The following is a 27,924-nucleotide window of genomic DNA, read 5'->3' on the forward strand; positions in this document are numbered from 1 at the left end:
TTCAAGTATTGTCATATGCTGATTTGTGTTTTATGTTTTATGTTTCAAATATGTCGTATGTCAATTTATGTTTCAAGTATGTCATATTTTGATTCGTGTTTCAAGTATGTTATAAGTTGATCTCTGTTTTAAGTTTTATGTTTTTTAACTTTTAACTTCTATGTTTTAAGATGATTATTTGTTTTATGTTAAGTATGGTGAAGATCGTTGATTTTGAATAATTTAAGGTTGGATTTTGTGACTGTTTGATATGTAGTACGTTTTAAGGGTAATGATCAAGCTTATTTGAAGATATTGGTCGAAATGATAGATTTGGTTGGGCGACCTGCAAAGGTCAGGGTTGGGTGACCTACAACGGTTGGGCGACTTGCAACGGTCAGAGTTGGGCGACCAATTGTGGTTGGGAGACCAACGACTCAAAGTTGGGCAACCAATTGTGGTTGGGAGACCAACGACTCAGAGTTGGGCGACCAATTGTGGTTGGGAGACTAACGACTCAGAGTTGGGCGACCTCTGACAGGTTTTTTTCCTCGCGTTCTTCCTTATCGAAATCTGACGGTGCAGATCGCATGCGCCTTCCTCTGAGCGACCTGCACCGTCTGTGGCCGTGATTCCCTCGCCAGCCCTCTTTATGATTTGATGCAGAATAGACACGAGCTAACATACATACATACATTATTACATACATACATACATACAAAACATACATACATATACATTACAATTACATTACATACATGGAAATGCAGAGAGAGAGAGGGAGCGCAACAGAGAAAGGCTATACATATGTGGAGGTAAATCAGGTTCTCTCTCTCTCTCCCACTCTCACTCTCTCTCTGTACTCTCTCTTCCTTCCTCATCCTAGTCGTTTTTTTTTCTCTCTGTCAGACAGGTTTTGTTGTGCAGGTTTTGCACACCCTGATTCCATTCCTTATCTCTCTGCAGACTGCAGTTTGCTAGGCCTTGGTCTGGACCCCTCTTCATCCTTCCTAGTGTCAGTATTGTTGAGAGAAAGAATCCTTCAGTGATTCTATTGTGTAGGGCCATGAGAGGCGGCGGAGGAGGAGGCGGACCTAACAGGCAGGGAGGACGAGGACGAGGAAGGGAAGGCGGTGGCGGTGGCAGAGGTAGCAGAGGTGGCGGAAGAGGCGGCGGCGGAGGGAGAGGCGGCGGAGGCGGAGAGCAGCGATGGTGGGACCCTCAATGGCGAGCCGAAAGGCTGAAGCAGATGCGAGCTGAGGTTCATCTCTCTATTTCTCTGTCTTACTTTTCGAATTAGGCTTATCTATAACCCTAGTGGTAAGCTAAGAATATCACGGTATGCACTACTTTACTAGATGCGACTCGGACTATAGTGGTTTAGCGCATGGCATTTTAGTTTCAGTTGCAAACTCTCAGTTGCTTTGTTCATCAGCAAACAAATGATTAAACGTTGAGATTCACTTGTCCCGCACTGCAGACTACAGCGCACTAAATGTACCTCACCCTTGCCTCTCCCTATAGCTCATCTTAGATCCCTTGGAGGATGTTAAATGAAAACTGTTATCTATCTCTCTGACTTTGTTTACTGATGTATGTTGTGCATTGAATCCGAAGTAAGCAGTTTTCTCTGAGTCGCCTTGAAGATTGAGGCTTTTATCTCTACAAACACATGTATTTCGCACAATGAATTGAAGTATGAGCTGACGTGGATCTTTATCTCCACATAAGGATATACGTTGTGCTTTGATTGCATTACAACAAAATTAGGCCTTCTTATTTTCTCTACATAAGGAAAGTTTTGTGACAAGATAGTCTTTATCTTTCTTAAAATAAGAATATATGTTGCACATTGCATTGAAGTTTAGCAGGGTGTAACTAGCCTGTATGGTCATAAAAAAATCTCACATTTTATCATATACAGAGGCCCCCAGAAGCTATTTTGGATGAAGGGGAATGGGTGAACAAGCTTCGCAACCTTAAATCACAGGAGGATTTAGTGGAGATTGTTGTGAAAGAGAACATTGGTTATAGTGGTGGGCAGGTTCTTGAAAGATTAGCGATGGAAGCTGCCCTCTATTTGTAAGAATCTTTCTTCCAATCAAGCCTTTAAATGCTAGCACTGGAACAGTTTGTGGTTATATCAAGTAAGAGTAGTATATACTGAGATATGTGATCTTTGATTGCACGTGGAAGAAAGTCGCTCATACAACAAAGGCATAAACACAGTGTATGTTGTAAGCAAGGTGCCGCTACCAAACTACCGTGCAGATTTGGATCAGAAACATGGCTCCAGTCAGCGCGAGGTATGGGTTGTTGGTGGGTGTGATAGTCTTATGTCGCGGCTGGCTTCAGGGTGCTATTTGTGAATTTCCTGCCTCATTCTTTTGACAGCTACAAATGTCGGCCGACACCGAACATCGTGTTAGCAACATGCTTGCCAGTTTCCGCGATTCTGGATCATCTTCATCTGGCACCAATGGGGTGGAAGTCAGCTCCATCGATGCAAATCCGAGGTTAGATCGATTGAGAATGCAAGAAAGGGATGGAATCAGTATGGAAATGTCTGATAAAGAGAAGCTAAATGCACAGTTACAGAAGCAACAAAAGGAACTGCAGGTTACTCTCATTAATGTTGAAACTAAATTCATTTTATTGTCATGTTAAAATGTGCAGCAAGAGCAATGCAGTGATGAGAATTTGATTAAAGAAAATGGAATTAAACTAGAAAGATGTCATAAAAAAGAGCAATGCAAGGGTATTTCTAATGTTGGAATTTTCTAGATTCCTCAGCTTGAGCATTGTGTACAGCAAGAACAGTGTCGTGAGGATCTATATATTGTAAGGATAATGGAAATAGAGCTAGGAGAAAGTCTTAGTATTTATGACTCGATGAAAATATGCTTTTTAAGCCATATTTTAAGCAACATGTAAAAATAGCATAGTGTGGCATTGCCAAACAGTCCTTGTATTCAGATGGTTATTCAAACTTTGAATCTCTGCAATGATCACTATGTAGACTAGTGTGCATTTGGTGCAAATTTGACAGGTTGGAGAATTTTTAGATAAATTTGGATTTCTTTGTGTTTCTTTCATCTTCATCTCCAGTTTTTCATTTTCGAGTAATATTGCGATTATCTGGATTTCTTTGCATGTCTCCCCTCCCGTCTTCATTGTCTTGTAGATATTCTTAAGCTGTCTTACATTTGTCTGGATGCAGGAAAATGATTCTTTTAGATCAATGCTAACATTTAGAGCAAAACTTCCTGCATATAAGATGAGGGATGAGTTTTTACAGGCTATTTCCAAAAATCAGGTAATAAAAAGAATCTTACTAGCTGTATCGTGCTTGTGGGAAGTGAATCTTTTGATAAAGATTGGGTTCTGCTTTTGACAGGTCCTAGTTGTCTCTGGAGAAACTGGATGTGGGAAGACTACCCAACTCCCGCAATTTATTCTGGAGAATGAAATACAGAATGGGAAAGGGGCTGATTGTAGTATAATCTGCACTCAGCCTCGTCGTATCTCTGCCATATCTGTTGCAACTCGAGTTGCTGCAGAGAGTGGTGATGAATTAGGAGAAGCTGTTGGCTATCAAATTCGTCTCGAATCCAAGCGATCTGTAAACACGCGATTGCTTTTTTGCACAACTGGTGTTTTACTCAGGAGACTGGTATGACTCATTATGCTAAATGCTGGTCAATTCAGCCGAATTCTGTAGTTCAGTGTTGCTCAATAGTTATCGGATTGTCTTTTGGACTAGAACATACTTCTTATGTGTAGCTTTGTGTTCGATTCATAAGGTGCAAGACCCAGATTTGAATGGCGTTAGTCATGTTCTTGTTGATGAGATACATGAGCGTGGGATGAATGAGGACTTTTTGATTATCATTCTTCGAGATCTACTCGTTCGAAGGCCTGACTTGCGCTTGGTGTTGATGAGTGCAACTATCAATGCAGACTTGTTCTCAAAATACTTCAACAACTGTCCAGTTATTCATATACCAGTGCGTATTCATGAGTCATTTGGTTTCATCATCCAGAGATGATCTACAATTAACAACTACAATTTGAATCTGTTTTTTTTGTAATTTCACAGGGCTTCACTTTTCCAGTGACACAATTTTACCTTGAAGATGTCTTGGAGAAAACGCGATACCGTGTCAGCTCTGAGAATGGAGGAGGAAGATCAAGCTATCAAGACAGAAGAAATCCAGATAAAAAGGATGTCTTATCACAACTATTTGAGGTATGTACATAAAATATGGATACCAAATCATATGTTTTTCAAACTTGTTTGATACTTATCTGAATCTTGTTTTTAAAAACAATAGGAAATCGATCTGGAGAAAGAATATGGAAGTTACAGTAGGTCAACCAAACAGAGTCTTCAAGCATGGAGCAGTGAGAAAATTGATATAGGCCTTGTATGTGCTAAAAATATGGGTCATTTTGTCTCTGAATTCCTTATGTCTTGCAGTCCGAACGACTGGCCATAATCTTCTGTTTATTAATCATTAGCAAAGTTACAACTTAAGTTATGAATGTGGCATAGACCGCGTTTATGGTATTGAAAGAAAATATACTGTTCAAAGTTTTTTGCTAATTCTTTGATTGTTTTTCTCCACCAGGTAGAAGCCAATATTGAGTATGTCTGTAGGCATGAGGGACAAGGAGCTGTCCTTGTGTTTCTTACTGGTTGGGATGAAATTTCAAAACTGCTTGAAAAGTTACGAGAGAATGGTTACCTTAGAGATACAAACAAGTTTTTGATTCTTCCACTGCATGGTTCAATGCCCACCATTAATCAGCGTGAGATCTTTCAGCGACCACCAAGTGGTGTCAGGTAGAATTGTACTACATGTAAATAAAAAATAAATTTATGTATGGTAGAATTCAAAAGCATTGTCTACATTCAAAGCTCAAATAGTATGGTGTAGTACTCTGGTTTTATGTGTAAGTTGTCATATTTGCACGAGAATCTGGTTTTTATTTGTTTTCTTGTATCCTGAGTGTTTGTTCCTGTTGAGTGCATCTTCAACAGGTATTACTTTGAATGTGTGGTGTATGCTTTAATTTACTTAAGATCTAATTAATGTAAAGTTCAATAGTATGTAGTTGTTTATTTGTAAGGCCTATTAATAACCATCAATTCTGTTACTTCTGTAAGACTGTAAACGTTCGTAAAGAAATACATTTGTATAACTTTTAAGATAAATTTACTAAAGATCTAATTAATGTACAGATCAAAAGTATGTATTCTCTTATTTGTAAGTTCTATTAGCAAGCATCAATTCTGAGCCTATAAATATTTAGCAATCTTAGCGTTCCTTTCACTTTGTCATGGTAACAGGGAACTGCCATTTATTTCGTGAGTTTTAACTCATCCCCATTCCCAACCAATGTTAAATGACACCATGCAATAGAGTGGGCCGCAAGGTAGCTATTGCATATATTAATATAAACTATTGTAACCTCGAAATTTCTAACATATGTAGTTGTTTAGCTGTATAGAATTTAGAGTTTTTTATCATCCATAAAGAGGCCAGTTTTGACCTATGGGACTAGTGTATACATGTGTTCTTGATATGTGTCTCCTTCCTAAAAAGGGGTATTCATACACTGAAGCACACAGTCTCTATGCGTGAATAAGGCATACACATATGAGCCCAACCTTCTAGGTGGTGTCTTAAGTATGACGCTTAAGTTATCACTCCCTCTTGATATGTCATTATATCTTGAACAAATTGCACTATATGGCGAGCATGTGAAGAGCAAGTGACATTCATCCTCTACCATGCCTTCATTGCATACCTTACGTGCCTTCAAATTCATTACATTTTGATACTATGATGCAACTTCAATACTAATTTGTGAGATCGAGTTCGGAGTATTGTGCGGGCTCTACGAGCATTACTACTCATATTGGTAATGAGATAAGGTTGGATACGATCGATAGGCATTCTTGCTTTATATTGAGACCAATATTCAGGGTTGACATCTGCAATGGAGTATTCTAGCTTTGTCCTTTTAGCATCTTCCCACTTCATCCTTAATGATTCCACCAACCTTTCCTTAATCATCACATAATGCATAGCATGGCTCGAAAGCTCTAAAAGATCATCCACACCCCATCTTCTGAACCATTTTTGTATGTCAACAACCCAACCGGATGAGAGAATTTTACTCTTATGATTCTTTTGTTGCTTACATCCAACATTCCAAGCAAGATGTGGTAATCAATGATTCGGCATATTCTTGACTTTTGTAATGTATCTAAATATTCTTTGGAGTGCCAATATCTCTATGAGCCTGGTAAGAGGTAGTGCATTTAACTCCTAATTACTTCCTTAAAAACATCTTTTGAATTTTCTCAATCTCATTCCATGCGTCAAGAGAGATGGTGCCACCCCATACTTCTACTCCATAAAGCAATACTTGAGTTACCAGGGTATTGAACAACATTAGTTTTACTTCCCATCCACAAGTATCACTTTGGTTGCATTGGTTCTCCAAAAGGTAATACGATTTCCAACCGGCTTGAAGCCTAGAATCAAAGCATGCACTCCATTTATTTGTGGCGGGTACGTCGATACCAAGATATTTAAAGCTTTGAACAAATTGTATATGTTCACCTCTATATGTGAGCATAGGGTAATGATGGGTGCACTGCCATCATCTTTGTTTTCTCCACATTCATTGCTAGTCCACTACTATGGCAAAATTCTTCTAATAGACTTAAACCATTTGAGATACATCTTACATTTATCATCGAACCAAGAATTTCATGGAAAACTACACATCTTATGCCCACCAACATGCCTCTTAAAGTATTGATATCCAGCCTTAAGGATGATATCCTTCAAATGTTGCCAATTTTCTTTAACATAGTTGCTTAGAGAAAAAATTTAACAAATGGTTCTCCACTTCATTTGCATACATCTTAGCTTTTTCGTAGCAAGGTCGGATGATACATCTCTTTTCGTCTTTCACTCCATGGCATCTATTGATGAAATGTGGAATTGCAAGCTCTAAGTGCAATGGCTTATGGTTTGAGTCCGGAGATAGAGAACCAACTTTAAACACTTTCACCAAGGATAGATCACATGCTGGCATTAATCCGTAATCAACCACACTTCTTCCACCCGAGGATGGTATAGTTAATTATAAGAGGGTCAACTTTATTTGTATGTAGTTATAGTGTAGAATGTTTTCTAATTTCCAAATTTGTTTGTTCGGTCTGTATCCCTTACAAGGCCTTCGTGCTTGAATATCTTAACCACTGATCTTCACTACAGGAAAGCCCTTTGAGAGTCTAGAAGATTGCCAATTCCAACTGATATATCTGCTATTTACTTATCTCAAAATTTGATGGTTTACAAGTTCTTCTTGTAATCATGTACCCACTGTGATATTTCACAAAATATATGTTTACATTGCACCATAGAAAAGCATCGATATCATTTCTGGATTTTTATGGAAATCCTGTGAGCTGGGATCAACTATTCTCTAAATGTCATTTCAATAATGATGAACGTAGTTCTTTGAATCATGCCACAGCTAAGTTTTCGTGTATCATTAACATCTTTGCTGATTGCTGCAGGAAGATTGTGCTTGCCACAAACATTGCTGAGACAAGTATTACCATTGATGACGTAGTGTATGTGATAGACTGTGGAAAAGCTAAGGAAACAAGTTATGATGCATTGAACAAGTTGGCTTGTCTACTTCCATCATGGATATCAAAAGCCTCTGCTTTGCAGGTGCAAGAAGGATATTTCAGTTATTGCAAAATTTATGGAGAAACACCAAAACACCCTTAATGTTTTGCATGTCTACCAGGATACCCTCAAATTTTCAAAAATTACCTGAATATCCCTCTATATATAGGAGTGCTGTACTAGAAAAAGGTAAAATCTTGTATGAGAAAGATGTTCTGGTACTTCTTATAAACGTAGGGTATCCTAGGATATGTCCAAGACATTAAGGGTGTTTCTTTTTTGGCATTTTGCACCTAGACTTACCCATAACTAAGCTATTGTAAATGCCGGAATTCAGCGCAAGGGACGAGCAGGGCGTGTACAGCCTGGTGTATGCTTCCACCTCTATCCGAAGGTTATCTATGAAGCAATGCCACAATATCAGCTGCCTGAGATTCTCCGAACGCCTTTACATGAGCTTTGTCTTCAGATCAAGAGTTTGCAATTGGGTTCTATTGTTGAATTTCTCTCCAAAGCACTTCAACCTCCTGAAGCGCTCTCAGTTCAGAATGCTATCGATCTACTGATCACCATAGGTGCTTTAAATGAGACTGAAGAGCTTACACCATTGGGTAAGAATATTACCTTCCTTTTTCAGTGAAAACTTTGTGTTTGTAGAGTAAATATACATGCCTTTCCAACTTAAATATGAAGGGTCATAGTTAGTTGTGGAATTACAATCACTTGTGGGAGATACATCCCACATCTTGAACATTAATTTGCTTAGTTATTTTACAGTAAAAGTGTTATTGACAAACTGGTTATATCAACAGTTTACCTCTAAAATGTTCTACTTTTGTTTCAGGTTGCCATCTTTCAACCATTCCACTTGATCCACGAATTGGAAAAATGCTTTTAATGGGGGCCATCTTCCAGTGTCTCGGACCCGCCTTAACTATTGCAGCAGCCCTTGGACATAAAGATCCATTTGTTCTTCCCATTGATAGAAAAGAAGCTGCTGATGAAGCCAAGCAAAGATTTGCAGGGGAGTCTTTTAGGTCAGCTTTTAATGTTTTTGCTATGATTCTCGAAGTTCTTGGCTAAGTTCTGTATTATTTTTATCTAAATTCACATGTCTCAACTTTTGTGTTTGTATGAGTGTCTTTGAAGTTTTCAAGCAAGCATAAATTCAGACTAAAATTTGACATTTTTTTATCGTAATTCAAATGTCTGGACTCATACCAGTGATCATATTGCTCTCCTGAGAGCTTATGAGGGTTGGCAAATAGCAAAACGAGAGAGACGCGATCGTCAATACTGCTGGGAAAATTATTTGTCTTCACCAGCTCTCACTATGATGGAAGAGATGCGATATCAGTTCCTTGATCTACTGTCCGATACTGGCTTTTATGATCGAGCCAAGGGTCTACAGGTGTGCAAACAGAACATACTAAATGACATTGATGGAATACCCCATATATTGATAAAGTTATATTGCAAAAAGGTCCTGATTACACAAACGTTTTAAAGAGCGCTGAAATATCCCTATTTAACTTTCAGGAATATACCTCTTATGATATTTGTACTACAGATGGATATTATTGTAAATGTTCATGAAAACGTTGGGTAATTTCCTAAACTATATGTACTGATAGTTAATATTTGTTTGTCTGTATGTTTTGTGATTATTTATTTAACCCTAGGTATACAATAGTTACTCTTCGAACTTGGAGATGGTTCGGGCAGTTCTTTGTGCTGGCTTATTTCCGAGCATTGTTCAATGTAAGCGGAGGGGGAAACGAACAGCATGCTTTACAAAAGAGGATGGAAAAGTAGACCTTCACCCTGCATCTGTAAATGCACGTGTGAATGCATTTCCTTATTCGTGGTTAGTTTATAGCGAGAAGGTGAAGACAACAGGAATATACATACGAGATGCCACAAATATATCAGATTATGCAGTTCTTATGTTTGGCGGTCAATTGACACCTAATAAGAGAGGTGATGGTGTGGAGATGTTGGATGGATATTTACAATTTTCAGCAACCAAAAAAGTTGCTACATTGGTGCAAGTGAGTTGTCTCATTATTGTTTAATGTGCATTTTTAAGATTTAATAGATCAAGTTTTGTTTGACGACAACCCTTACGAAATGTGGGCAATCCTTTATTCCACATAAAGAAAAGAAGCATGGAAGGGTAGAAAGATATATTTTATAGTGCTTCACTAGGCAAATATATGATGACTGAGTGTGGAAAAGTAATAGCCACGTAAAATATGTATTATAAGAGAAGCCAAACTTCGCTAAAATCAAGTCTGAAGCTCATGTTTTATAAGATGAACGTATGTCAAATGCATTTGGGAGGTGTTGGAACCATTTTTATTCATGGAAGGCAAAAAAGAATGCTAAATCCTTTGTTTTTATCTAGGATCTCCGGATGGAGTTGGATGGTCTTTTACAACGCAAAATAGAGCGACCTCAACTTGACATTCATGCTGAGGGAAAGGGGGTTGTGAATGCGGTCTTAGAATTGCTTCAATGTGAAACTGATTCAAGGGCTTTCCAAGAAAGTCAAACCTCTTACAAATCTTATAGAAGATGATAACGTTTATATTGGTGATGCAGTATATGTAGGTGTCTTTCCCATTTATTTTTATGGGAAAAAAGCAATTTTTTCTTATTCAATGAAACTTTTCTATAGATTAGTAAGAAATCTAAAATTAATATACAATAATGCATTTGTGAATTGATTAAAATAATATTATGGATGGACAGTAGAGTGGTTTCATATCATCCATCTATCATGTGGTCCAGCTTTTATAGGAATGTTATCATTGATCTCGCAATTGACATAATGATCACAAATTGTGATTGCATTTAGTCATGTTTAAAAAATGTCATGTCTTCCCAAAATGATGCTACAGTTCTACCATATATTTGTAATAACTGGGATATAATGGTCTCTTTGACAAGACAATAAAAACAATATGAGAACGATCTCATGGATATTGTGTGAATAGTATTCCTTGTGAAAGATTACTTGAAGACCAAATCTGCTTCAATTTTTGGGTTGTATCAAATTATCACAGACGAAAACCACATACGATAATATAGTTATATACCATGTTGGATGCTATCTTATTTATTGAAGAGAAATCAAGGATTACAAATTTGTGTGGCATTTTTGCAAAATCTTTGGGCTTTTGCTTAGACTAAAATATTTGTGTTATTTCAATAACAAGCAATATGCAATTTGATTAATCTTAATGCATGTTTAGCATGAAGGCTTTTGAAGATATATAAATAGTGTCTATTCAAATTTGGCCAAGCATGTTTATAATATTATAATTAAGGTTTGCTTATGAATTAACATATTGATATGAGAAGTTTAGAAATATAATATGTTCAAGGATAGACTTTTTTACATGGTTGTTGATAATGACACACTGGATAAGATTTAAATCTGTTTGTGCATGAAATCCCCTTGCTTATTACATGTACCAATAAACTCCACTTTATTGGGTCATTGAAACTTCCTGCAATTATCATTTTTGGGTCATATATTGATAAGGTTTCTTTAAGTTTGTAATTTTAGCAGCAACTTTGGTGACCTTTAGCAGCAATATTGATACAATTAATTCGAGTTGAAATCCCAAATGGGCTGTTGGGACAAGATGATTGGCTAATAAGGTGTCACTACCAAAGGAATTTCATGTATTAGGGGAGGCATATATTAAGTTAGCGAAGCCTAAAGATACACTTTTGGAATCCAATGGCACAACAAACAAATTGATGAAATTGTGAAGAGAAGTGCTAATGTACAATAATGATAGAAGATTCAATGTTTTCGGAGTTTCAACAAGACCATTTGAATTAATAAGATGTGTTTGAGCAATAGTCACAAGGTGGGCCATGTGTGTGTTGAGTGCAATTTGATCATGTGGGGGTATCCAATATTAGTATGTATTGTCAAGTTGTTGCTAGTTGTGAGTGTGCTATGTGTGTGTTCTGGTACTCACACATATGCGCTTGAGAAAGAGGGAGACATGAACTAAAGAAAGATATATTAACGATTAACATCTAGTACATGCCAAACTCAGTTGGTGACACAAACCATGATAAAATTTGGTTAAATTTATGTTAGCCCTACCGAAGCAAAAATAATGCTGAAGGTTTCGTGAATATCCAAGGTAATGGTGTTAATGCATACAATGGAACGATTCTTGAGGTGGTTTATGCATATGAGTGCACAACCAACATGTATGGGATAAGTAGTGGTGAGGGGACATAAATCCTTGATTGATCCATGTGATAGAATGAGACTATGATGATGTTCATCAAATGTATATGATGGATTTAGCTCAATTGGGAAGTTCATGAGTTTAATCCCTATCGTTAGTAGTGGCATAAATTAGATTCATGCAACTAGTGAAAATTGAACACATCTCTCAATAAAAGGTTACAAATATAGAATTAGAATTTTTATCGTCCATAAAGAGGCCAATTTTGACCCATGGAACTAGAGTATACATGTGTTCTTGATATGTGTCTCCTTCCTAAGAAGGGGTATTCATACATTGAAGCGCAAAGTTTGTATGTGTGAATAGAGCATACACATATGAGCTCAACCTTCTAGGTGGTGTCTTAAGTATGGCACTTAAGTTATCACTCCCTCTTGATATGTCATCATATCTTGAACAAATTGCACTATATGTTGAGCATATGAAGCGCAAGTGATGTTCATCCTCTACCATGCCTTCATTGCGTACCTTATGTGCCTTCAAATTCATTACATTTTGATACTATGATGCAACTTCAATACTAATTTGTGAGATCGAGTTCGGAGTATTGTGCGGGCTCTACGAGCATTACTACTCATATTGGTAATGAGATAAGGTTGGATACGATCGATAGGCATTCTTGCTTTATATTGAGACCAATATTCAGGGTTGACATCTGCAATGGAGTATTCTAGCTTTGTCCTTTTAGCATCTTCCCACTTCATCCTTAATGATTCTTCCTCAATTATTACATAATGCATAGCATGGCCCGAAAGCTCTAAAAGATCATCCAAACCCCATCTTCTAAACCATTTTTGTATGTCAACAACCCAACCGGATAAGAGAATCTTACTTTTATGATTCATTTGTAGGTTACATCCAACATTCCAAGCAATATGTGGTAATCGATGATTTGACATATTCTTGACTTTTGTAATGTATTTATATACTCTTTGGAGTGCCAATAGTTCTATGGGTTGAACACCTGTTTCCAATAACATAACTTGGTAAGAGGTAGTGCATTTAAGTCCTATTTGCCTCCTTAAAAACATCTTTTGAATTTTCTCAATCTCATTCCACGCATTAAGAGAGATGGTGCCACCCTAGACTTCTACTCCATAAAGCAATACTTGAGTTACCATGGCATTGAACAACATTAGTTTTACTTCCCATCCACTACTTCTACTCCATAAAGCAATACTTGAGTTATACCATGGCATTGAACAACATTAGTTTTACTTCCCATCCACAAGCATCACTTTGGTTGCATTGGTTCTCCAAAAGATAATACGATTTGCAACCGGCTTGGAGCCTAGAATCAAAGCATGCACTCCATTTATTTGTGGCGGGTACATCGATACCAAGATATTTAAAGCTTTGAACAAATTGTATATGTTCACCTCTATATGTGAGCAAAGGGTAATGATGAGGTTGGATAGTTTGCACTACCATCATTTTTGTTTTCTCCACATTCACTGCTAGTTCACTACTATGGCAAAATTCTTCTAATACCCCAAGTAAATGTTGCATACTATCAACATCATATGAGAAGAGTACCACATAATCTGCATATAGAAGCAATAAGATAACATGTTGCATCAATTTGGGGGCATTCAATCCTTCTTCTCTTGCAACCTTATTCATCACTTCTTCTAATTTATCAATACATAAGACAAATAGTGTGGGTGATAGTGGATATCCTTGTGTGACCCCCATGTTACTTAAAAAGTGTTTTGAGAATCCACTATCCATTTTTAGTTGGCATTTAACTTGTGTATATAGGTGTGTAACAATAGCTCTGTACTCTAATGGCATGTCAATCTCTACAATTCTATCCCAAAGCTCACTTCGTGGTATGGTATCAAAAGCTTTCTTAAAATCAACAAAACAACAATTAAGTGTTTTTTTCTTGTAGTCGACTATCTTCCATGATTACTCAATGTGACCAAATGATCCACAATAGAGTGTTTTGGTCTAAATCCCGCTTGCCCAAGTGCTCTTTTGCTTGTACTTTTAGCCCATGTGCTTATATTTTACTCCATAATAGTGCTATATAATTTAGCAATAGTTGAGCTCACCATTATTGTACGATAATTTGATACTTGATTCTTATCTCCGGCTTTAAATATTGGTTTAATCCAATTCATAAGCCAATCATTTGGAAATCCTTGTTTTATAGCTTGCTCTATAATTGTCATTATCCAATGACGAATATGTGGCATTGTCCATTTTAAAAGCTCACTTGAGACGTAGGTTGCATCTATTGCTTTCCCACTCACCATCTTCATTATTCCCTTATTGACATCATCAATATCGATACATGTTGTGCATGGTGTTTCAATTTTCTCAACCATAAGAGCCACACCTTCATGTATATATAGCCTTTGTACATAGTCTAACATCTCTTCATTTGTAAAGTGACCTTTCACATCTTCTTTCTTACCCTTGAGTTGTCCCCATGCTAATTTTGGTTTGAGCTTAAACAAGTTTTTCTTTTTCATCTCTTGCATTTGGAAATATCTTCTTTTCTTTCTCCTCACTACTTTCTTATATAGGTGCAATACAACAATCTTTTCATTTTCCCCTTCTATGGACTTAAACCATTTGAGATACATCTTACATTCATCATCAAACCAAGAATTACATGGAAAACTACACATCTTATGCCCACCCACATGCCTCTTAAAGTATTGATATCCAACCTTAAGGATGAGATCCCTCAAATGTTGCCAATTTTCTTCAACATCGTTGCTTAGAGAAAAATTTAACAAATGGTTCTCCACTTCATTTGCATACATCTTAGCTTTTTTGTAGCAAGGTCGGACGATACATCTCTTTTCATCTTTCACTCCATGAAATCTATTGGTGAAATGTGGAATTGTAAGCTCTAAGTACAATGGCTTGTGGTCTGAGTCTAGAGATAGAGAATCAACTTTAAACACATTCAACAATGATAGATCACATGCCAACATTAATGCGTAATAAACCACACTTCCTCCACTCGAGGATGGTAAACATGTGAGCATATTTGTCAATGAGAATGCCTTTATACAATTTAGGATAATCAAGTTTGTGCAATTTAGCATATGTATTAAAAGTTTTCCATAATATGACATGACACAATCCTTTGAGTCACGTTGTCGAGGAAATCCTCGTGTGTTTGCGAAATGAAGCGGGAACACCGGGGTCCTGGACCAGAAGGAGTCTAAGTTTGTACTAGCTTTAGCGAGACAATATTTAAGATAGATACAGAGAGAGAGAGAGAGATTGAGAGATGGAGATTCCAATTTAGAGACAGATTGAGAGCGAGATTTCGAACCCTTGACTTCAATTTTTGAGGGACAAGATACATCACCAAAAGGATAACTAGATTTATTATTATTATTATTTTGATTCAGTACGTAGCTTTCTTGATCAATTCCTTCCTTCCCCTTTTTCTTTTTCTTCCACTCTTTTATAGATGTCCCCATGCGTAGGATGCATGTGAGGGTGCAAGACATGCATACAATGCATGCGATGCATGTTTCCCATTTGGCGCTCATACATTACATTTGATGCATGATAATCATGTCATTCATTCAAGCTCTCATATATGAGAATTTATATATGAAAAAGTATAATAATGAAAATACAACTTTTAAAGAAATGACTTAGCTTTGTGGTAAGTCAATTGTGTTATGTAAGGTTGTCCCTCCTTGTTGGGGGGAGTTGGTCAAAAAGCTGAAATGAGAGTCGGTTGGCCGAAATCGACCGAAAAAGCCAAAATGGGACTCGGTTGCTGAAATCAGTTAGAAAGCCGAAACAAGAACCGGTTGGCCGAAATCGATCGAAAAGTCGAAATCGGTCAAAAAGCCGAAACAAGAATCGGTTGGCCGAAATCAACCGATAAGTTGAAATGGAATTCGGTCAAATGGTAGTCAATCAAATAGAAGTTTGAACAATATATATATATATATATATATATATATATATATATATATATATATGTCAGTATATATAGAGAGAGTCGTATTTGTTGCATATATATGTGGGATAACTCACTGAGAAAAAACAGTGAGAAAAGCACGAAAAGTGAACCCTTCTTGGTTTTCTCCTTTCCACGTGATTTTCACACCATTGCCGAAAATCTTCACGACAACGCAATAGACAATGTTCTACTGCATTTTCTTCAAATGTCTCCACATTTTGGAAAATTTCCAACTCTCGCATTGAAGTCTCCCATAATTAAAATTTACCAAGCTTTTCAAATGAAAGTATATCATGGCATAATTTTGTAAAAGGATCGTCACAATCTAACCCAAACCTACTATAATAGTTTGCGTCTTTGTGAGGAATGTAACATGTAACTATATACAACTTCTCTTTCCCCGGATTAACCTATGTCCGTATGTATCTCTTGTAGTCATCATATTTGCATACTTTGATAGAATTATCTAAGATCTCATGGTAGATACATGCTATTCCGGCATGCCCAATATTCCCTTTGGAGTGAGGCGATCTTGATTTTATGAGGTAACCATCTACCTTAGGTATATGTTTTGCCTCATGCTCCCATGTTTTAGCCAAAAATATAATACACATACCTTGAGCTACATCATTGAGTCCTAAACCCTTATTCCATGGATATCCTCTACAATTCCAAAACATTACTTTCAATCGTGAAACACTTATAGTCCCATAGGTCATTGCTTGCTATGCATTTTGATTTGCTTTCCTAGATGCATATGCTTGCCTTCTACGTTCTTGCTCTTGTGGAGTTCTATCCTCTGTTACAAAAAAACTTGTCCCTTTTAAGTACACCATACTACTATCTAGAATCATAGCCCTTTTATGTTCATGAAGGATTGTACAAACAATAGCTTGAGATGACTTTCTCTCTAGTTGGTTTTTGCCAACCCTATGTGCGGCATATACAATAACTGTTGAGAATCAAGCTCAACTTTGTCTAGTGTGTGAACTCACCTTGAGAGTGAATAGACACTCCAACGGTCAAGAGTCATCATTATGTCACCTCTTTGTATTCTAACATTTAGTATGAGTCATAGAATCATATTCTATGACACATAACTTATGAGCTTTCACATTCCCCATGCTCCATGAGTCTTGTAGTTAATGAAGAGAGAGGGTGACTATATAAAGCACCCTCCTCCCACCTTGTATGATGTTGAGTCTTTCTCCTTTGTTAATACAATCTATCTTGCGTATACTTTGTGTCTTACTCCTTGGCTCTCTCTCTCTCTCTCTCTCTCATACACACACATAACTCACATCTCTTCCGCTTCACAAGAATCATATCCGATTCTTTACAATAACATCTTGCATAACAAAGTGATCTTTAAAGAATTTCATAATATTCTCTCCAAGAGATAATGCATTCTCCGTTTCATTCTCTTGCATACCTTTAATGACAATATTATTCGTTCTTCTTTCGATTTCATATTGCTCATTTGCATCTAACACATCCATGACATTAGAATGCCTTTGCGTGATTTTTGGTGTTTCTTTCAAGAGAACATCTTTCGACCTTGTCATGATCACATCTTCCTTCCTTTCAATTGTAGATTTTATTTCGACATTTGCCTTCACTAAAATCTCTTTTTTTGCATCAAGACTTAACATTTTTCTTTCTATTTCAAGTATCCGATTATCTTGCATTTGAATAGTCATGTTCTTCATTGCATGTAGTTCTTCACACAAAGCTATAATCTCTAAGTTTTGCATTTCCATTGTATGTTGAAGAGTTAATTGTCTCTCCTTACAAGCATACATTTCTCTTTGCATATGCATCACTGTCTCTTGCAATGAGATATACATAGCTGCCATCTTTTCCATTGACAAAGTATACATTTGATTGTTTGGGCTTTCAATCACATCATCATTGACTTTTACTCCTCTTGGTATATTTACCATTAATAAAATGATAGAAGAAGTAGAATGTACCTTTAAATCGATTTAGGTTTTCAAAATCTACCTTGAGTTTGAGGAACTCCGAGGTAAAGAGGGTTGTTGAATAAAATGCTCATAACTTCTCACCACGGTAATGGAATTCAGCAAATAAACATTTGTTAGAAAGCTCTCTAAAAGAAACGAGATATAGAATGCAAAAAACAATGGCAGGAGAGAAACGGGCGTAGGGGAGAGATAGATAGATAGATTATATTATCGTCTTTGGAGGTCAAATATGACCTATTAGACCAAAAATATTACATTTCACGTGATACGTGTGAAAGTGAGTAGCGACTCTCGATGTTCAAGAACTTTACCAATGAATGTTGCAATCAAGAGAGAGAGAGAGAGAGAGAGAGAGAGAGAGAGAGAGAGAGATCATGAAGATATGAGAAGATTAATGACATTTCTGGCACACAAAGAGCTAAAGAAAGTATAGGATAAGGAGGTTGATGTCGTGACTTGAGAATAGGAGAGAGAAAGATAAGATGACAATAGAAGGTAGAGAGAGAGAGAGAAAGAAAGAACACTAGAAATGGAAAGAGAGTTTATATTATAAGAGAGCAAGGATTACAAAGAGTAAGCTAAGGGGCCAGAAACTAGTGTTGAACCAAATGAGTTGTGATGAGCAAGGATTACAAAGAGTAGGCTAAGGGGCCATAAATTGGTGTTGAACCAAATGAGTTGTGATTTCCATTGGTCTAGGGCCTTCCACCACACTTGACTTTGATACTTGGGGTGGAGTTGCGACCATCGAAGCATATGTTTCTGTTGGTCGGAAGCGTAACATTTGTTGGCGCTCAGAACGCCGCTCAAATAAGCGATTGTGTCATCGCATGGCCCGACTTATTGCTTCAGTAAGAGATTTTGGATCATCATGGAAGGTAAGAAGTAAATCCTTCACATCATTGTGCAGAACTTGACGAAATTGGTCCATTAATGCCGCCTCGTCCCATGAAATTCACATGCTAGAAGGCGAAAATCTGTAGCATAAGTGGAAGCAGGACGATCTCCTTGTCGTAATTGCTGAATTTTGTTTATTGTGGTCCTCATACTATCAGTGTCTCCAAAGTTGACTTGGAACTCATTAATAAACCCTTCAAAATCTTCTAATAATGGTGAGTGCTTCTCTAGGAGTGTTGCAAACCACACTAATGCAGTACTCGTTAACAAGGTACCAACTTGACCCACACGAGCAACATCAGTTGGGTAACGACTCGGATGCAATTTAATCACAAGCCGTACTTGATTTAAAAATCCACGAAATTGAGACCTTGTACCATCAAACTTTGCCGACAGCCTAATCTTGGGTTCCTTCGGCGAGGTTTGAACTTCCGCCGCTTGTCGTTGTAATAGAGTAGTCTCCAATTGATGCACTCGTTGAGATAATTCTTCATATTGTTGTACTTTCTTAGCACTTACTTGTTGTAGGTCTCCTAGCAATCTTTCATTTTTATGCTCAAATGCCACGAATTTGGTTGTTAGCATGTCGAGCTCGGAGAGAACACGCATATATCCTTGCTTGTTGACGGACTCCATAGTTGCGAGAGAAAATTGCTAGATTTGCTCAAATAAGGTTAAGATAAGAAGAAGAAGAAGTTGGAGAAGAAGAAAAGAGAGAGATTCGGTTTAAACTGTCGTGACTTGAGAATAGGAGAGAGAAAGATAAGATGACAATAGAAGAGAGAGAGAGAGAGAGAGAGAGAGAGAGAGAGAGAGAGAGAGAGAGAAAGAACACTAGAAATGGAAAGCGAGTTTATATTATAAGAGAGCAAGGATTACAAAGAGTAGGCTAAGGGGCCAGAAACTGGTGTTGAACCAAATGAGTTGTGATGAATGAATAGACACCTATTTATAGGTCCTTATGGAGTATTCTAGAATGTTCTAGACGATAGTTTGAACCGAATGAGTTGTGATGAATGAATATACACCTATTTATAGGTCCTTATAGAGTATTCTAGAATGTTCTAGAATATTTTAGATATTTATGATATTTAATATAATCATGGAATATCCTAGGATGTTCTAGAATACTCTAGAATGTTCTAGAGTACTCTAAATATCTTGTAATAAGTAATAATACATTTATTATAATTATACATCATATATGTTATTATAATGGTTAAAAGTCTAACATATAGACTAAGACATTTTGGGCTCGAATCCTTGTAAGGCCAAAATGTATGTCTTCATGACAGTTGACAGATACTAAGGTAAAATAGAGGTATGAGAAAATTATAAAGAAATTTACACACCACATAGGATTCATCCTAGCATGATTTGTAGTTCATCACATCATAAACACATAGTAGTAAGTGATTGCTGCTCGTTATACACATTGTATCAATATGTGTGCATGCATGCTTCTCATTGCATCGATCAATCATCGTCCCTCTTATGGTCATTCCTCTAGCATTCCTATTTTGGATGGAATTGTTCTATTTTCTTACCTTGTGTAGTCACTTTCTTTGTTTTTGTTTTTTGTGGTTAGTTGGCTCATCACGAGCATGCTTTAGAAAATGTACTTCTCGACTACCTCTATATTAGAAATGTAAAAGACAATTTAATGTTTGGATGGAATTGTTCTATTTTCTTACCTTGTGTAGTCACTTTCTTTGTTTTTGTTTTTTGTGGTTAGTTGGCTCATCACGAGCATGCTTTAGAAAATGTACTTCTCGACTACCTCTATATTAGAAATGTAAAAGACAATTTAATGTTTGTACCAGAACCCAAAATTTCACCCCGCATTTGCCAAAGTTGGACTTTAGGGGTTGTCGGGTGTCAAAGGAGTGGATTCTACCATCCTAGTAGAAGATAATGTTTTTTCCAACACCTCCTTGTGACTCTGCCAATCCCTTTTAAGGTGCCCAATGCTATTGCACCATATGCACCGGTGAACTTACTCCATCTTTTCTCCTTCTCTTAGGCTTTTACTCAATACTTGAGCTTTCACCCTTCTCAAGCATTGTGAATTTGAGTTGCAAGTCCTTCATTCCTCTTATGAGCTCATCAATTGCTGACTCCGAAACTTTTCCTTTGCCAACATTTGCTTGGATTCCTGTTTCTTGCTTTGGATGTTCTTTAACACCCGTCTTTATTTCGCTGTCATAGCCATCCTCCATCCTTAGCACCATCCTTTTGAGTACTCGACAAGCCTTCAACACCTCTGCCTAGTCAGACACCAAACCGACCATACTTGTTTGTGTTAAGAAACAAGCTCAACAAAAGCATGTGATGCATCTTGGTAACTGAGATATTTTATAGTAGCTATTGGGAAATTAGCTACTATTAGGCATATAGGTAAAACAACTATTTAGCTATCCACAACTATTTAGCTATTCATAGCTATTTAGCTAGTCACAACTAATTAGCCAGTCACAGCAAATTAGCTGAATATGTAAGTCACTTATATACTTAGGAAAATAGTAAGAGTAGTAAGTAGTAGGAAAGTGAGTAGAGAAAAAAACAGAAAACAGACGAGAGAGGTTTCTCTGTGTAATGAAATAGAAGCTTTGGGTTGCTACTGAGGTAAGTCTCCTTCCCCTTTCCTTTCTCTCTGGAACACAATAACGATCCACCACATCATGATCCGCTCTGCATTAAGAACAGCCGGAGCACCTTTGTAACATGGTATCAGAGTAGAGTTGCTCATAAAGAAGAACAATACAGAACTGAGAAAATTTCTCCATTTGCTGATATGAATTAGAGAGGTTCTTGTTGAAGTTAATCGTAGCTAAAGCCCTAAATTGAAAGGGAGATGGCTGCTGAAAATGGAAGCCAAATAGTCACAGAAAAACAGGATAAAAACAATTTGCCTGCGTGGAAATTCAGAATGACAAATTTCTTGATGGGAAAAGGATATTGGGATTACATTGAAGGAGACCTAGAAGAGGCTCCAGAGATCCCTAAAGAAAATGCAAGTGCTGCACAAATCAAAGCATTTAAAGATTGGAATCAAGGGGCAAGAAAAGTGTTGCATTGGTTGTCACTTAACATCTCAGATTCGATGCTTGGACATATACAAGATGCTTTGCTTCCAAAAGAAGCTTGGGATAGTTTGGTGAAACTGTTTGCAGGAAACACAAAAGCAAGAAAACTTCAGTTGAAGACTAAACTAAATACCTTGGAAAAAGGTAAGATGTGAGTCAATGAGTATTCTTTGAAAATAAAGAGCATATGTGAGTCACTTTCTTCTATTAATGTGAAGGTAGAAGATGGTGATAAGGTAGAAGTATGCTTAAGGTGTTTAGGACCTCAATACAAAGCTTCAAAACATCCATTCTCACAAGGGATAGCATCCCAAGCTTTGCAGATTTGGTTTCAATGCTTGTAATGGAAGAATGAAATAAGATTGAAGATACAAACAAAGGAAACTTTGAAATTGAGGGGCAAGCCCTCTACAATAGTGCTAGAAGAGGCCGAGGAAGAGGCCATGGAAGATTTGGTTCAACTAGAACCAATAATAGTTATTAAGGAAGAGGACAACAAGCTATAAGTGGAAGAAACAACATTAGAGGCAGGGGGAGCAATCGAGGCAGAGGTAAGCAAACTTATTGGAGTGATGATGGCTATTGGTATTGTGGGAAACCAAGTCATACACAGGCTAAGTGTTATAAAAAGCAAAATGATGAAAAAAGAGGGAAGAGACAATAGAATAATTATGCTTCAACTAGTGAGAATTGTGACAAAGAGGGTGTTTTTGTGATGCAACATGAGACAATAGCAATGGCTGAATGTTTACAGAGATGTAATGAAGATTATATGTGGTATGTAGATTCTGGGGCATCTAATCATATGACAGGACATGCAAACTGGTTTAAAAGTCTAAGAGAACTAGAGATTCCTGGTTATGTACAAATAGGTGATAATACTACTCACACAATTGAGCATGTTGGAGATATTCCATTGTGGGAAGAAAGAGAAAAAACAAAGTATATGTTGAATGTTATGCATGTTCCAAACCTTGCAAAAAATCCGATTTCTGTTGGATAGATAGTAGAGCAAGGAATGCAAGTAAAGTTTAAGCAAAGTGGGTGCTTTATAGAGAAACATGGAAAGCTTATTGCAAAAGGAAAACGTCAAGGAAGAATGTTTGTTTTAGATGTGGATATGCCTAAAAAGATTATAGCCATGTTTGAAGGAGGAATGAATGTAATCTCAGATGTAGAAATGTGGCATAACCAAATCAAACATATAAGTATGCAAACTTTGCAAAATATGCAGTGGTTGGATTGCCTAAGTTGAAAGACTGTGAGATGAACAAAATATGTGAAGCATGTCAATATGGAAAGCAAAATAGGTTGCCTTTCCCTCATGAAGGACATATAAGCAAAAACTTGTTGGATTTGGTACATACAAATGTATGGGGACCAACAAAAAATGCCTCAATTGGTGGTTGAACATCGTTGGAGTATTTGCTAGAGATGCATTGTATGACTCCCTTGCAAATGGTTTTGCTGAGACCGAGGCGTATGTAGGCTCCGACCTGGTCCTTGGCATTTGTAACTGGCGTTCCGAACGTCGTTCGGAAAGCCGATTATCACATCGTACTGCTCGACTGATTGCCTCTATGAGCGTTTTGGTTCTTCAGGGAAAGTCAAGAGTAAGTCTTTGACATCATTTCATAGGCTATATCAAAATTGCTCCATCAATGCTTGATCATCCCAGGGGATATCGGAGGCAAGTAGACGGAAATTTGTAGCTTAAGCGGAGGCTGGATGATCATGTTGATGTAATCGTCGGATTTTGTTGATTGTTGTCCTTATGCTATCAGTATCTCCAAAACAGGCTTTAAACTCGCTTATAAACTCTTCAAAATTATTTAGTAATGGAGATTCCTTTTCTAACAATGGAGAAAACCATGCCAAAGCAGAGCCGCTTAGCAATGTGCCTACTAGACCCACTCGTGATGCATTGGTAAGATATTGGGAAGGATGCATTTGAATTACTAATCGTACCTGATTAAGGAATCCTCCGAATTGTGATCGCATTCCATCAAATATCATAGGAAGGCCGATCTTGGGTTCTTTATGAATCCCTTGAGTACTTGGTCCTTGTTGTTGCAATGTTATAATGGTTGCTTCAAGTTGTTTCACGCATAACACCATCTCCCATGTTGTTGTTGCGTTTGCTGCTTTTCTAAAGAGATTTGTTGAAGACCCTCCAATAGCCATTGATTTTCTTGTTCCAATGCGAGAAACTTTTCTTTCAAGGATTGCAACTATGAGAAAACGGATTGATATTCTTGAGTGCTAATAGTTGCCATAGTATTGGAGAAAGGAGGGATAAGAGGATTAGTATGAAGGAAGGGAGGAGTAAGAAGATAGAGGTAATTCGGTTCAAACTGTTAGGAATAGTACTAAAGACGTAGAGGGAATTAGTACTAGAGCTACAGAAGGATTAGTACTATGAGTACTTAAGAGGAGAAGATGGTGTGGAACTAACTCACGAGAGAGAGAGAGAGAGAGAGAGAGAGAGAGAGAGAGAGATGATGGCAATAGAAGATATATATTATAAGGAGAAAAATACAAGAACAACTAGGAGGCTTAAGATTGGCGTTGAACCGAATTGGTTCGAAATAATGCCTTGTGCCTCTTTTTATAGTGCTGTCAGGAGTACTCCTGAAGTTTCTAGAATGTTCTAGAGAAATCTGGAATATACATCAATTATCTATAGTGAAATAATAAATGAAAACAATATTCTTTGTATTACAATGTATAGCTTAACTATAGGGCTTCAATCCATGTGACACAAGGTCATGGGTTCAAATCCTTTTAAAGCCATACTATGCTATATCATGACATGCTTCTTCGTATAACATCGGTTCACCAACGTCCGGGAAGAAGACCCTAGGAGAGTACTGTTACCGGCTTAGGATAACACAGTTCCGAATCCTCAATCCTTTCGGGTTCGGCTCAAGGGTATCATGATTAGGGAAGGAGTGCGAAGGGGTGTACTCGTAGCTTGGGTTGCTGTGTGCAAGAATCGTGCTGGATATCTCGATTGTGGAGATTGTGGACGTTTATGAAGACAACTACGACTGACTCGTGTTGGGATTACGGTCCCTCCGGATGGGATGGTCAGATGTCCGGGAATCGGGAATGAAGACCCGAATGAGGAGTACCCGGTTTCGGAACCGGATGATGAAGACCCGGTTTCGGATCCGGATGATGAAGACCCAGTTTCGGATCCGGATGATGAAGACCCCGGCTACGGAGCCGGATGACGAATGTACCCGGAGAGAGATCCGGATGCGGGGACATATTTGTGAATATGTTTGCCAAGGGCCCTCTAGGCTATATTTGTAAATAGCCCGAAAGTCATATGTGTATAAATATGACTTAGGGCAAACAGTTTTGCTGTTGTTGCTCATTTTTCTGTTTTCCACTTAGAGGGAGCGAAGTGAGAGCAGCCGAGAGAGAGAGTGAGTGAGAGAGAGAAAGGAAGAGGTCGACGCCTCTGTGTAATACCGCCGCCTGTGGCGAGGACAGCGAGCTCAAGGTCGTCGCCTTGCAGCTCGCCATTGTACATTCCCTGCGTATAGTGATAGTTGGAGTCTTGCACTCCCGTGGTTTTTCCCGTCTAGGGTTTTCCACGCTAAACCCTGTGCATTCAAGTCTCTCTCTGTGTTTTTCGATATACTTCTGCATTGACTCGTGTTTCCTCGGTTGTGGCCGAGAGGTGACGGTTTAGAAAGCGTCAATTCCCAACAATCTGGTATCAGAGCGACAGCAGTGCAGAAAATGGAAGGCGGCAGCAGCGGGCAGCCGGGGATGATGGTGCTGAACGCGCAGAACTACGCCGACTGGAAGATAAAGATGGAGGATCTGCTCATTGTTCGGGACCTGTATGAACCGATCGACAGGTCGGAAATACCCAAGGGGGTACTTGAGACGGAATGGAGGCTTCTGAACCGGAAAGCCGTTGCAACCATTCGGCAATACGTCGACGTGAGCGTTCTACAACATGTGGCGAACGACACCAACGCATATGAGATGCGGCAGAAGCTGTCGGGCCTCTACGAGAGGAAAAATGCGTTGAACCGGACCTCCCTGATGAGGAAGATAGTGAACCTCAAGTACCGGGACGGCGAGAGTATGGTGGAACACGTAAGCACGTTCATGGGATTCGTGAACCAGCTTGCGGCGATCAAGTTCCCGTTGGAGGATGCAATGCAAGCCATCATGCTGATGTGTACATTGTCGGAAAGCTGGGAGAACTTGGTGGTGACTCTCAGCACCTCCTGCACCGAAGATAACTTGTCTCTACAAACGGTAAAGACAAGCATTTTGAACGAAGAAGCGCGTCGGAGAGATAAAGAACCGGCCTCCGATCCGAAGATGCTGCTTACCGAATCGGATCGGGGAAGACAACGGAACCGGAGTCCGCAAAGACGGGAGAAGTCGGGGACCCGGTCGTAGTCAAGAGGAAGGCCCACATACTTCCACTGTGGGAAGCAGGGGCACTTCCGAAAGAATTGTCGGCATTACCGAAAAGACAACGGAGCCGACGACACCGATTCAAAGAAGTCTTCGGAACGGAACGGTGCTTACCGGGGAGCCACGGACCGGAATGGTTCGGATCGGCGAGGGCAGGACCGGAAAGGAACGACGGCACTCGCGGCAAGTGAAGAGGAGATCATGCTCATCACCGAAGAAGGTGAACTAAACATTGCCGGCGATGAGACTACCTGGGTGGTCGATTCCGGAGCGTCGTTCCACCTGACCCCGGAAAGAAGATACTTCTCATCCTACACAGCCGGTGAGCATGGCTGTGTTCGGATGGGAAATGAAGGTACGTGCCGGATTGCCGGCATAGGAGACGTGTGGTTGACAACCTCGACCGGATGCAAAATGTTGCTGAAGGATGTCCGACACGTTCCGGAGGTTCGATTGAACCTGATTTCGGCCGGGAGGCTAGACGATGAAGGCTACACAGGTAGCATCCGGAACTGCGTAATGAAGTTCAGCAAGGGGAGCCTGATAGTGGCTCGGGCCCGGAATGTCAACACACTGTACCTTATGAATGCCTGGTTGTGTCCGGAGGAGTTGAACGTGGCAGCCGACACTGCCGGTGAGCTGTGGCACAAGAGACTGTGCCACATGAGTGAGAAGGGGATGAAGAGGCTTGCAGAAGACAACCTTATTCCAGTGAAGCATGTGCACCTGGAGAAGTGCACCGATTGCCTGGCCGGTAAGATGAACCGAACCTCCTTCCACTCAAGGTCACCGACGAGACGTAGCGCACCATTGGAGTTGGTGCACACTGACGTGTGTCAAGTAGAAACGAAGTCACATGGCGGAGCCCAGTACTTCGTGACATTCATTGATGACCACAGTCGGAAGCTGTGGACGGCACCGTTGAAGACAAAGGACCAAGTGTTGTGCGTCTTCAAAGAACTCCACGCGAGAGTGGAAAGGAAATCCGGCAAGAAGCTGAAAGCGATACGAGCGGATAACGGAGGGGAATACCGGGGGCAGTTCAAGGAGTAGTGTCGCTCGAAGGGAATCCGGCTCGAGTTTACTGTGCCGAAGACGCCGGAACTGAACGGGCTGGCTGAGAGGATGAACCAGACCATAATGGAGAGGGTCCGGAGTATGCTGGCGCATGCGAAATTACCCAAGGGGTTTTGGGCTGAGGCAATGTCGACGGCGACATACGTGATAAACAGATCACCCTCAGTACCTTTGGACGGAGACACGCCGCAGAGAGTGTGGACCGGTAGGGAAGTATCCTACCGGCATCTGAAGGTGTTCGGGTGTCTCGCATATGTGCATGTGGCCAAGGACCGGAGAGGAAAGCTAGATCCAAAGACCCGGCCATGCATATTCCTCGGTTACGGCGATGACGAGTTCGGCTACCGAGTATGGGACCCGGTCGACAAAAAGATATTCCGGAGTCGTGATATCATCTTCATGGAGGACAAGACCCTCGCCGACTAGGAGTCGGAGACGAAGATGAAGAGCTCCAAGTCGACCGGTGAGGATCAACTCTATGAGGAGCAGTCCCGACCGGCAAGG

The 27,924-nt window shown here is 39.1% G+C and overlaps 1 protein-coding gene across 1 annotated transcript; it reads left to right on the top strand.

Annotated features, from left to right (window-relative positions):
* The first annotated feature begins 889 nt into the window (after nucleotides 1-889).
* Nucleotides 890-10,359, top strand: LOC147854635 (RNA helicase family protein). Its single transcript, XM_087331015.1, has 16 exons — nucleotides 890-1,240; nucleotides 1,904-2,061; nucleotides 2,180-2,285; nucleotides 2,374-2,598; nucleotides 3,200-3,295; nucleotides 3,377-3,652; nucleotides 3,783-3,986; nucleotides 4,079-4,228; nucleotides 4,314-4,406; nucleotides 4,611-4,825; nucleotides 7,583-7,742; nucleotides 8,038-8,311; nucleotides 8,545-8,737; nucleotides 8,925-9,111; nucleotides 9,383-9,751; nucleotides 10,108-10,359. The coding sequence occupies exons 1-16, from the start codon at nucleotides 1,046-1,048 to the stop codon at nucleotides 10,279-10,281; spliced, it is 3,075 nt and encodes a 1,024-aa protein (XP_087187141.1). The 5' UTR covers nucleotides 890-1,045; the 3' UTR covers nucleotides 10,282-10,359.
* Nucleotides 10,360-27,924: the final 17,565 nt, after the last annotated feature.

Source organism: Azolla caroliniana, unplaced genomic scaffold (genome assembly GCF_043228905.1).
Source record: "Azolla caroliniana isolate FFs.n. ecotype wild unplaced genomic scaffold, voAzoCaro1.0.p SCAF_15, whole genome shotgun sequence".
Lineage (NCBI taxonomy): Eukaryota > Viridiplantae > Streptophyta > Polypodiopsida > Salviniales > Salviniaceae > Azolla > Azolla caroliniana.

Coding starts and splice junctions, on each gene's coding strand:
- LOC147854635 (XM_087331015.1), top strand. CDS start 1,046: ATGAGAGGCGGCGGAGGAGGAGGCGGACCTAACAGGCAGGGAGGACGA. Junction 2,062..2,179: donor ATGGAAGCTGCCCTCTATTT/GTAAGAATCTTT, acceptor CGTGGAAGAAAG/TCGCTCATACAACAAAGGCA. Junction 4,407..4,610: donor AGAAAATTGATATAGGCCTT/GTATGTGCTAAA, acceptor TTTCTCCACCAG/GTAGAAGCCAATATTGAGTA.